Raw genomic sequence first — 12,623 nt, 5'->3', positions numbered from 1 at the left:
CATAAATCCCCTCTAAAAGTGTTCCATGGTGCCCAAATTGTATTCCATTTACGCGGGCTTCCCCTGGTTTCATAGACTGTGCGCTCCGTGACCATGACCAAGTCCATATTTCTACACCACAGTGCTAACTGTGGGGGGGGTCTATCACGCCCCATCTCTGCGCTATGTCTCTCTTTGCAACCATGAGGCAGAGCGTACTCCATTTTTGACCATAGCGAGTGAGATCAGTGGGGTCCCATACATTCAGAAGACATTTCCGCGGTTCGGGCAGATGGAAACCCCCAACGTCTGTGAAATAGTGCGCAGGACCTGTCACCAGTAGTCTATTATAATCGGGCAGTCCCACAGGGTATGGAAAAGTGTACCTTCCTCCCCACACCCTCTGAGGCAGAATGGGTGCGCCGCGCGGTTTATTTTATGTAAAGTGGTTCTGGTGTAATATACACGGTGGACTATTTTTAATTGCACCAGCCGGAATTTAGCCGATATACCCACCTCCTTAGGGGATGCCAGGGCCGCCAGCCAATCCGTGTCGTCCATATCTCCCACATTTTCCACCCATTGGTCCCGGAGTCTGAGTGTAGGGTCTGCATATTGTTAAGGAGCTTCCGATATGTGAGGGACGTTGCACGCTGCTGCATGAAATCTGTGAGTAGACGGTCCTCCAATGGCGAGGCCTCTGGGACGTCAGTACCCGCTGGGATTGCCGTTAGTAAGGCATGTCTAATCTGCACATATCTATAAGTTTCAGTCAAACCCAAATCATATTGTTGTTTGAGTCGTGCAAAAGGAACCACTGTCCCCCTTTCCCACATGTCTCCCACCGTGGAAATTCTGATATTATCCCACTGTGTAAAGCCCTTGCAACTCCTTAATTGTCCCAACGCCCTGGTGTCCCAGAGCGGGGTGAGTTTGGTGATAATTCCCCTCCATCCCAATTTCGCCTGTGCCTTATACCACAACGCGACCGTCTGTTTGTGGGCCCTATTAGTTTTGTGGCCTGGCTTCTATTATAGAGCACCACCAGCATGTTGTTCGTTCCTAATTGCATTCTGTCTGTTCGGTATGCTGGATCGTCTTGGGGTGCGTGAAGCCAGTAATTGATGGTTTTAAGTTGAGTCGCCCAATAATATAGCTGCAGGTTCGGCAATGCAATCCCGCCGTCATACCAGCTCCTATTTAGTTTAGCTTGGGCTATTCGTGGCGGTAGGTTGCCCCACAGAAGAGCCAAGACCTGTGCCACGACTTGTTGAAAGTATTGTGGCGGTATCGGGTACGGAGTGTTGTCAAGAACATAGAGGAACCTCGGCAAGGCCATCATCTTATATAGTGCCGCTCTTCCCAGCAATGTTAGAGGTAAGGATGCCCAGTGCTTGACGTCGCGCCTCAGCCGTTCCAGAGGGGGCGACAGGTCTTTACCAAAGAAGTCCGCCGCATCTCTAGTGATATGTATGCCTAAATACTTAAATGAGTCTCTGGCTATCACGACCAGGCAATCAGCTGGGAGCGACGGATCTGGACCTGTTAAAATGTAGAGAACCGACTTGGACCAGTTTATCGTGTAACCTGATGTTTTCCCATGTGCATTACAAATTTCGAGAAGCTCAGGTATACTATAGGCGGGGTCCGTTAGGTATAGCAGCATGTCGTCGGCGTAGAGGGAGATGCGATCTTCCCATCCCGCCGTCCAGCTAATTCCTTTTAGCAACGGGGTCGTCCTAATTAAGGTCGCCAATGGTTCCAATGCCAATGCAAACAGCAACGGCGATAGTGGGCAGCCCTGACGTGTTCCCCTAGCCAGTCTTACAGTATGGGGTATGTGGCCGTTGGTTGTTACCTGAGCCACTGGTTCAGCGTATAAGAGTCGTATCCATGCCAGGAATTTAGGGCCAAAACCCATATGGCTTAGGACTGCGAAGAGGTACTGCCATTCTACCAAGTCGAAAGCCATTTTTGCGTCAAGTGACATTATTACTGCCAGCTCTGAAAGCGACGGAGCCAGCACTCCATGAACCCGCCTGAGGTTAAGAGCCGTGTTTTGGTGTGGCATGAAGCCTGATTGGTCCAATTTAACCCCATTTTTAATCAAAATATTCTTGGATGAGAAAAAATCCTAGTTTTCCACTTCGGAGGGTCGGGCTCATTTGCTTTGCTTGCTAACCCAACGGCACGTGGGGCTTGTATGAAAGTTTCTATCACTGCTGCTTTTTGTGCAAAGGTTCAGGAGACACGTCAGGAGGTATGTCTTACCCCTTAAGACTCGGTGGGAGAGCGGGGTGTGGCGATACTTAAGCGATACTTCAAACCCATTAGCGTCCATCTAAGGAATTAAAGGCTGGTGGTCACCACAGTTTATCGGTGCTGTCTGGTTTGAAGCTTTGCATGTGTGGCGAATGCACTAGAAGATGGAACCCAACAATGAACCACATTCCCCAGTAGTCCCTGAACACACTTGTAGTTTGGAGAAGGTTGCAGCCAACTTAAAATCTAGGTATAACATTCCTCTTGGCTCATGTCCTTCCTGCTGGCAATCGTGATGCAATGTTGCTGCAGCCGGGTTCTTGCTAGGCAGACTACTCTAGGATTTCCTTTGAAGAGAACTATTACTAAATTGGGAAGGTGATCCTGGCAATAGGTGAGGCCTACATTTCTCTAATACCTAAACTGAGAAACAATGCCACAAGTTGCACTTCATGAAGACATACTGCGCTCCTTACCATGGACGCTATGTTATATATAAAGTACTGGTTACCTGTTTGAGACCACACTACCTTACACACATTCACTTTGATCAATCTGGCTTCATAAAGCTTTGAAAGCTTTTTAGCATATTAATTGAAAAAATGCAACATTAACCTTCTGGACAAAACAAAATGAATTGCCTGGGAGGGATGTTTATAATAATTACTAATACAGATACTCAGGGCCTGATTCCGATGCCGGTTGTAAAGCTTCCCGACCAAATCGGTTTGGAAATGGTTTCCAACCCACTCGGATCGGGAGAGTCCGACTAACGGAGTAGAATGCATCCGGATGGTTCCAGATACGATTTGGTTGGATTCCCATTGACTTCAATGGGAGCATATGTTCCTAACCGCATCATAATTGGGCCAGGATCGGGAAGACACGTTCCTGATCCGATTTGGAAGGAGCAAATGCCATTAGGAGGACTTCCTAACCGCATCAGAATCAGGCCCTAGGTGGGAATGCTTTCCTAACCACATCAGATTCAGGCCCTTAGTAGTTAAAGACTAAGGGGTTGTGAAGAAAGTGCCATGGCACAACACAAATGCCCAAATGGATGAAGCACCACTGGATCTTAGTCTGCTAGGTAAAGTACTGGCTTCCGCATATGCAAGATCTTTAAACCTAAAAGCTTGCTCAGAGAGGCAGGCTTTTTGGTTTCATGATCTTACGTATTCACAGCCCCTTAGTCTTGAGTAAACCACGCAGAGGCTTCTTGCACTGTTTAGTCATGTGTAATGAGCTATCTGGTGCTCGACTTGCCTGCACCTCCCTTCAGCTTTGACTCTACCAAAAGCAGTGAAACCCTCTGCACGTGTTGGTATATGGAGGAGCAGCCCTACTTCATCTCTGCAGAAGCGCAGAGAGCACTGCAGGCCATGGCCATAATTGAAATTCTTACTTCAGGTCTAGGAAATATCAGGAGACCAGTCTGCCTTCCTGCAGTATCTCTGACTCCTCCTTTTCCCACTTTGTCATGGGCTGCAGTCAGGGAGGTTGCCTTTCCCACTCCAGCTTATGATAAAGTAGGAATAGGAGTCATTAATGGAGATGTCTCCACCACCACCCTCTTCTGGGCCATAATTGTGTGGTGTCCAGGACTGGAGTGACTGCCTTCTCTTTTGGCCACTCTAATGAGCCCCGTTCTACTCCTTGCCATGGCTGGGCTGACCCACCACAATACGCTGCTCAGCCTCTGCTTGGACCAGGGGAGGGAGAGCTGCAGTCGGCAGCTGTCCCACTTTTGTGCCATGTAGAGGCTTAGTACCAGTGGGTAGGCTCCCAGGGCCAGGAAGTTCAGTTATGTGTCAAGCTAAAAGCCTGAAGGACCCTCTAGAAAGCCATGGTATGAGGTAAATTGCCTTTAAGTCAGACCTAAAAATAAACAGGTGTCCCGAAAATATTTTAATTTAATTTCCTCATCAGAGCAACAGTCCATAGCCTGTCGGTTTCTTGCACTCTGGAAAATGAAGACAGACCGAGCCTCCCCTTCACATGGGTTAGTGTCACTAGCACGAGAGAGTGACGGTGAGTGGTTTTATTGGAGACTGCCTGAAATGTATGCCAGTTTCACAGGGGAAATACAATCACCATACATTAGGTTAGTCTCTCCTTTTTCACTCATTAGATCTAATTAGAGGAAGGCATTCAGGTTCTATCACTTTAAACGTTTACCAATCTCTCCTGGTGTCAATGTCATCTGACAAGTTCATTTTTTCTTTATTTTTGTTCACATTACAGTACTTAGCTACAGGTTAGTTTGGATGGGTGGCATAATGGATGACCTGCCAAATGTGTAACCACAAGTCCTGCACTTGAGGTTAAGCTTTTCTCTTTTAATAATGTTATGTTCGACTGAACCGAGCATTGGCTTCTCTGCTGCAATGTTGTACTCCATTATTCCACAATCACCTCGTGCAGGCTAAATGCCATCAAGAAATGTGAAATTAGAAAGAAAAGTATGCAAAGAATTAATAAAAATATTAGCGTTAATTATCAATGTCTTCACATGTGAAGGAACACAAAACAGCTCTGCTTAGAGATTTACCTATGGTCGCTTTTTCAGATATTTTGTATGTTATAGGTTGATACCACCTCACACTCTGATTAGTGCAGAGCGGAAGGATACATAATATAGTACTGTGGACTGCATTTTAGTTAGGACATCTCTTGAATCATGGCTGCCGGGGAGCAATTAATGGCAATAACAACTTGCCTTTTATACATCACTTAACGCCACAGTTTTGCTTTTTGCAAGTGTTGTAAATATCAAGTGTTACTATCCGCTTATGCAATGATGCTCAATGTACTCACCTCAGAAGGATATAAGACTGAGTTGGCCATGCCACGATCTGAACATGTAACCAAATGTCAAGTGTAAAGACATGGCTCAATGATCCCTGTTTCAAGGATGAGCAGTAGGAATGGGGAATTCAGTCGCATGAGGTATTATGGGTCATTTGGTGGTATCACAAGGTTTATCCTGCACCTGAAGTGTGTGATTGCCATGCTAGGTTTGTTGCCAGAGTTTTGGACTACACATTTGCTGTTTTTTTAAAGACCTATGCAATTTGCTGCCACAATGTTTTATCAATTCTTTTCCCAGCTTGGTTCACCTCCACATACTACCAGAAGTCTCATGTCTTCTTGATAGGACATTTGTTCAACTTCAGCTATAATGCTAACTGCTGCTCTGTTCTCACTGGGGTGTTCTATGATGCAAATCTCTCAAAGGTGTCTGATTATACAAGTTTGGCTTATAATCACTTTCAGTTCATTCTTCCTCTTACAATGTGATTTGGCACCTTATTTAAAAAACCTCATTGGTAGATGGAAAAATGCTTGAAGCAGTTGTAGAATAAAAAAGTCTTAAGGTCGTTTCTTCAAACTGCAAATTGGTAATATCTTCTATGGAGAATCCAAAGTGTAACTTATTCAGATCTGATGATGCTTTAGAAAATGGAACAACACATTTGGTAATTACTCATTTGTTTAGTGCTAGAAATATGGATGCACCAGTTACACCACAAATATACAATTATTAGACCACATCAGGGATACTGTGAAGTGGTTTTCATGCAAAGCTGTGAAACGAGGACCACTTGATCCTCCAGCCACAACTGGAAGAATACAATTCCCAGATCCATTCTAGGAGTTGCACTCTTGTGGAGTTTCCCAAGACTGTCAAACACCTAATGTAGTCCTTTAAGTGGTTTTAATGGCAATAGTACATATAATATTCAAATGTAATATGACAACTATGACTATGTTCCATGAAAGTGTGGATATTGCACCATCGTTTATTGAAACAATAGCAGTAATCTATCTACATTTGGGAGTGTGGTAGGGAATGGTTTTAAGTTGAGTACAGAAAGGTACAGGGGACATTTCGAGTTCATGTCTAATACGCACGGAGAGAGGAAGAACCGAGAGTCTTTGTTGTTGAACTGAACGTTTGAAGGAGTTGGGTAGGGGTAGTATCAGTGAATGATGAGGTGCTTCTTGAATTAATATGACTTTATATTATCTGAACTTTAAGGGTGAAGTGCAAGTCTGATGTAATAAGGGATGCTGTTTTAGATCCTTGAAGCTTTGAGTAGGTTGGCTTTCTATGAATGTGTTTTTCTTACATGAATTTATTTTGGGTTTTATTATATTCTGGCTCCTTGTGGTGAGTTGGTCTGTTAAGGTGGATAGTTTTTCAGTCTTGGAGGCTGCTGTGTCAGTCAATACTGTAAAACAAGTGATGTTTAGCGATGGTATTCTACTTGTATGGGAATGATTCATGGGTATATTCCTTGGATAAGTCAAGGACAATTCAAGCAGACACAAATCAGTTGAGAAAATGAGAAGTCTGGGACAATGACAACTACGGTGTTGTAACCATCCAGGTGAGAGACGGCCAGGGTTTGGAAAGCATTTTTCGAAAATGTGATACAAATATTAGGCTCTGCTTTTGTGTACAAGTAAAAGATGATCCCAGGGTTTCTGGGATGTTTTTGCTGTTGTGAAGAGGTCACTACCAATGATAAATCAAAGTCTTTTGCCGTCTATGGAGAGTGGCATTGCTGGCTTCTTATTGAAGAGCCATTCCTGACTCAGAACCAGCCCGATACTGTTACAGAAGAGAGTGAATTTGGTTGCCGTCAGGGTAAGCTTTGGGTACGCCCTTGACATTAATGTTCGGACAGAAGCAAGGCAGTCCTAGATTTGATGGTGGGAGGCCATGAGTCTATGACCTAAAAAATGCACGCACACACATTGCAATATGTTAATAAATGAAAGTTTAAGCATTCATATATGTTCGTTTATGAAAGTATCAGTACACAACAGACTTTGTGGTCAATCATATATAGATGTGTGTGTTTGATAGAAGGTGCAAGCCAAGGGCTACAGAATAGAAGGTGCAAGCCAAGGGCTACAGAATTTAGCATTTTATGAGGCTGCACATGCTGCAAGGCAAGGCAGTCCTATATTTGATGGTGGGAGACCACGAGTCTATGATTGGCAAGGATAATGTTTAGCATTTATAAAAATTAGAGATGATGGAGTAAAGGATGAGTTCTTCAATGACTCTATAGGAAACAGGTTGCTGCTTACATTTGTAGTTGCCCATATTTAAAAGTTGTCATTGGTCATAAGGACAGAACAAGTACTGATGTGGAGGGTCTGCAAATCCTATGTTTGCAGCGAAGATGTTGATTAGACTTTGACAATTGATTGTGATGAAGGTTGCTGCGAAGTAAATATTGACCAGGAGAAAGGGTTACACCATGGTTTCTCATATGAACAGCATCCAAAACTTGGATGGGTCAATCTTGGTGCTGCAGCATGATCTAAAGTCAGGCTGGTAATTGAGCAAAATGAGATTACAGGTGAATTATTTTAGCAGTTGGATGGTAACTGCATTCTCAATTAGCATTCAGAGGAATGGCAGGTGAGTGATGGGTCAGTAGATGAGAAGCTAGTCAGGGTCCATGCTTGCCTCTTCTGGAGTCTGATGGTTTGACCCATTTTGAGTATTTTGTGGAAACACAATGTGAACGAGGCTTCTTCTACCTAGAGGAAGAGTGTGTCTACATAGAGAGACTTCAAGATGTGAAAGACATGCTGTAATCTGTGTATGCAGTGGCTTTGAGGACTGTATGGATTTGTGTGAGCTCTGTGTCTGAGGATGGCTTAAAGGTAGTTCATTTGAGGATGTTTTGTTAAATTGCAATTGTCAACTTGCGGTCTGATTATGAGGCCTTGAATTCTGGTACATTCAAGTTTGCCATATTGATAACTCTACAAGGGTAAAGTTAATAGATCTCCTTAGTGATGGGGAATTACCGGGGAGAATCTGTAATTCTGGTCCTGATTCTCTTGGTGATTCCTTTTTACTCTTTGGAATGTCGGTGGAAGGGTACAGGACCTGCAGATTTACCATATGTCTTGATGGGGCTGGTCACTCCTGTTACGGCCCAATTGGGATTGCTGGGCACTTGCAAATGGCCCCCAAATCTGGCATCAGTGGGTTTGAAGGAAGACTTGCACTGTGTTTGACCACCTGGAATAGGGGGGCTCTGCACTTGTTGGAGCCGTCCATGATGATTCACTTTATTAATTTGAAAAAACTTAAAATAAAACTTTGTAATTCATCTTTAGGCACACATTTTTTTGCAAACCAATTTATTGGATTGAGTTGCTAAGATACAATAAGACCTATAAAGGTACGACCTAAATGGCTACTAGAATTAGATGTGCTACTAGGGTTAATAAAATATTGCAAACTATGAAGTACATAAATATTCAACTAACACACTGCAAATGAAGACAATACTTACAGGCCCGGAGTTTTGATGTCCATACTATTTCCTCTGACTCCGCTTCAACTAAAGACAGCTTAAACTCCACTGGTTCCTCAAAATAAACTTCGTAATAATTTTTGAGCTTTGTAACCGAATCATCGTGGAATTCAAAGTCCTAAAAAATGCACACACACATTGGAATATGTTAATAAATGTAAGCTTACGCATTCATATATGTTTGTTTATGAAAGTATCAGTACACAACAGACTTTGTGGCCAATCATACATAGATGTGTGTGTTTGACAGAAGGTACAAGCCAAGGTCTACACAATTTAGCATTTTATGAGGTTGCACATGCTGCAGAGACAGGTCACAAACTTAGGGCTTACCTTTAACCAGAAGGATCATTTAGGGTTTTGAACATTACACGGTAAATTGCACTAATACTGATGAGATCCATGTTTGCCATATAAATGTCAACTAGAAATAGTTTCAGTGCCTTCAGAGGAGCCATTACTATAAAGGCTCCTATCATGCCAGTTCTCAGTGGCAACCATGTTTCATTCCACCACTCCCCCAAACTTTTTTGTTTTTCAAAAATAAACTCCAAAAAGAAGGAGTTGTTTTTTAAAAAAAATTTAAAAACTAATGATACCCTGGAAGTTTTCTCCGGGATGATGGGGGTCATTTTTGTTTTTGTCTGTTCTGCATTGTTAGGACTTGCCTGACGGTCCTGAACAGGAAAAAAAGTATCTCAGAATGATGGTCAGTCTGAGGGACTTAGACAGATGGCTACAAGTCCATGGGGCAATCAGTGTAAGGTTTCTATCAGCACAGCCAGAATAGGCTCCGCCCGCATAAAACATGCCAGTTTGCCCGACTAAATAGAGGCAAAAGGTCAGTGAGGCAGGCGGGAATTACACTACATTAGTCGAGGAATAGCTGTACACTAAAATCTATATAACCCTCTTTGAAACGTAATGCAAAAAACGGACCCAAAATATGCAAAAAATCTTTTAACTGAATGATATTAGCGTTTATTTAGAATTATCTTTAGTGCTCTTACAATCAGATTGTAATAGCTAATAGCTTACGTTAAATATGCACAAAATCTGAGTAGTTAAAAAATATTGAGTGCAAAATCATATTAAACAAAGTAGCTTATGAAGAGGGAACCTTGATAAACTTTCTTTCCATGGAAAAAGTATAATTCAGAAAGTTTTGTTCAAGAAACATCTCCCATAAATCATTTGTTTTGCGGTAAATATTGGCCTCAGGCATACTTTTATGAAGGCGAAAAACCAAACAACTTCCTGATTTTACAAGCTTTATCGCCACTGCAAACTCTTTCAGGCGAAAGTGTTTCTAAATAAGCATACTTCATTTTAAACAACGAACAGCTAGAATGAAAAGCACTACCAAATTTTAAAGGACCTGAACCAGGATCTATAAAAACTACATGAGCATTGATTGCAAGTGACCATCTCCATAAATGTCTGGCTTTATGAATATCAGCAGGCTCTGCCCTGTAGCTCATTGAACATCTTCAGGACTTGGACATTTATGGACTTGTGCTGTTGATGTCTCTAGACTGTTGAGCTTAGGCAGGTAATATCTGCTATTGTCCTTGCCTGCTGGAAGCCCCAGCCTGGCCAATGATGTCTGGACAGGCAGTTAAGACCACGCGAAGAACAGAAGAAGTAGACACACTTTCCTGTCACTAGTGCCTCCCACTTACCCTTCCTGTTTTGCCACTTTTGTCATTCTTGGTGCCCCATCTCTCTTCCATACACCCTCAACATGGAGTTAAGTGGAACCAAGCTGATGGTACAAATAGTTTTTTTTTCTGTGCTGGTGCAATCAGTATTGACATGTCTACTTCAATACCTACCACCGCATGGAAGGGCATCTGGAATAGAACCTCATTACAGCATCACACCAGAGAGAAGCTGAAGACGATAATGTTTATGGGCAATACAAAAATAATGGAGTGTCAGTAGTGAAGACAGAACTATCCTCTATACTAGCAGCTTCCTATTAACACAGAATGATGTTTTCTACTGCAGTGCGATGCCACAAGATCAGAGAACAAGTTAAAGGGCTAGCTAGAAACAGTATAGGTATTGTATCTCGCCCACTGTTATAAGTGGGTACAACTTTTACGTTATGGATTTTCCACCATTTGATTCTAGCCATTTAGACTGCAGCAAGCGTAGCCTATATCCCTGAATCATATTGGGATATTCTGACAAATACCAAATACAGTCTTGTACTGTTGCTAACCGGTTTTATAACCCTATGTTATTCATTTTAGTGACATGGGCAGAAAGACTATATACAGTCCTGTCAGGGATCAAACTTTTAAGGCGAGTTGCATAAAGTTCAAAGTAATAAGTGCACCAACTTGCATAGATGCGTCACTGGCCACTGTCCTGTATACAGACTTCTCCCATTGAAAAGGGGTAGTTTTTTCTTGCAAATAAGAGATACAGCTTACAGCATCCATATTCTAGGAAGCAGTCAGTCAAGTATTTATTATTTATTATATGAAAATAAAACAATTCAGTTTCTATTTCAGTAACATAATTTTTTGTATAGTCACTAAACATCTGACCTTTGATGGTTCAAACTGGTCCATTTCTTAATTATGAGTGGTGTGTGAGGGTTCACCAATATACAGGTATATACCAATGCTGCGAAGTCCCAACTCAACAATGCACATCCTGTAACACACAGCCAGCTACAGCTGTAAAATACTTCTAAGAAAGACCTTTGCATTTTATATTACATCAGAAAGAGAGGATACACATCTGGTTCTTGTAAATTTGGGTTGTCACGGTGCATGTCAGATGTGGCCAATCTGGTTTTAGCACTGTGGGAACTCATGCACACCAGCGGTGGTTTAAAGTACTTAAGCATTAGGCCCCCCAAAAAAACAAAAAAAAATATGATACAAAATATCAAAAAGGAAAATACCTCAGGAGTTATCTCAGCTTCTGGAAAACTCATCAATTTATATTTCATTCCATACTGCAATAACTTCTTACACCCAGGAGGCTTATCAATTTTCTTAAATTTCTTGATAGAAACCTTTATTGCTTTTGATATATCCTAAGATAACGAGAGAAGACATTATTAAAGGCAAACCTGTCTTCTATTTACTTTTAACACATAGTGCAGATTTCAAGTGCAGATTATTGAATCCCACCTTACCTCTCCAAGCTCAGAGAATTCACAGTGTAAAATAAAAGGTAACAGTCAGGGGGATGTTTTAGGCAGGATGCCCAACTAATTATTCTTCAGTATCGATAACCATGTTGCATTACCACTTCATTCTCCTTTCTTTTCACAATCTTTATTGAGCGTGGAACAGTCCTTACTTGTAAATTCAAGCTCAGGCAGCTGGATAAATATACAAAATGACCACAGCTGCATGGAGGGCAACCACTGTTTTGTGGAAGCATAGACGTTAGCATGTGGGTAGAGCCAAAATCCCTCTCCTGTGATGCCGAGCTTTCAAGTCAGACCATAAAGTACAATGTAAATGATATCAATATATAAATCACAATAACAATGAATTCTCTGTCTCCTCTTTGGATCTGTATTTGCTGTGGTTGCAGCGGATCTGTGACAGTCTTTTGGGGTTGTGAGACTTTCTTTCTTGCCTAGAAATACATTTTCCGGTTTAGGCTTTTCCATTGTTCTCCTTCACTCTAGCTGTGGACTTCAGTTCCCAGCTCTTCTCATCTGTCTCACGTTATGGATGTGAGCATGACTGGCGTACACGCATCACCCGTTGGCTCTCTTATGCACAGTTCTTCTGGATGCATGGAAATTTGTCTGTGTACGTGTTTGGATTAGTTTCTTCATCTCCAAGTTGGACCTGTATTTATTGTGGACCCAGCCATAGCAGGTGTGGATTCTTCCTGCTGTTTTCCTTGTTTTGAACTCTCAGGCTCATGTTCTTACAACAGGGGGTTCCTTCTCTGGTCCCTTCAGGTATACTCCCATTCTGGAGTTGCCTCCTCGCCCTCTAAGGGTACTGTGTGCTCTTATACTTGTTCACCTTGTGCTAGGGGTAAATTCTA

The 12,623-nt window shown here is 42.3% G+C and overlaps 1 protein-coding gene across 2 annotated transcripts in view; it reads right to left on the bottom strand.

Moving 5' to 3' along the window:
• LOC144792068 (uncharacterized) overlaps positions 1–12,623 on the bottom strand; it is a 211,900-nt gene that overhangs the window by 50,625 nt on the left and 148,652 nt on the right. For both annotated transcript variants that reach the window (XM_078666915.1, XM_078666916.1), the window contains exons 12-13: positions 11,512–11,646; positions 8,571–8,709 (exon numbers count right to left, since the gene is read on the bottom strand). In XM_078666915.1, coding sequence (XP_078523041.1) covers positions 8,571–8,709; positions 11,512–11,646 — 274 coding nt within the window. The remainder of the gene's footprint in view (positions 1–8,570; positions 8,710–11,511; positions 11,647–12,623) is intronic.

This window comes from Lissotriton helveticus, chromosome 11, assembly GCF_964261635.1.
Source record: "Lissotriton helveticus chromosome 11, aLisHel1.1, whole genome shotgun sequence".
In the NCBI taxonomy this organism is placed as follows: Eukaryota; Metazoa; Chordata; class Amphibia; order Caudata; family Salamandridae; genus Lissotriton; species Lissotriton helveticus.
This window is presented reverse-complemented; position numbering and strand designations above follow the sequence as displayed.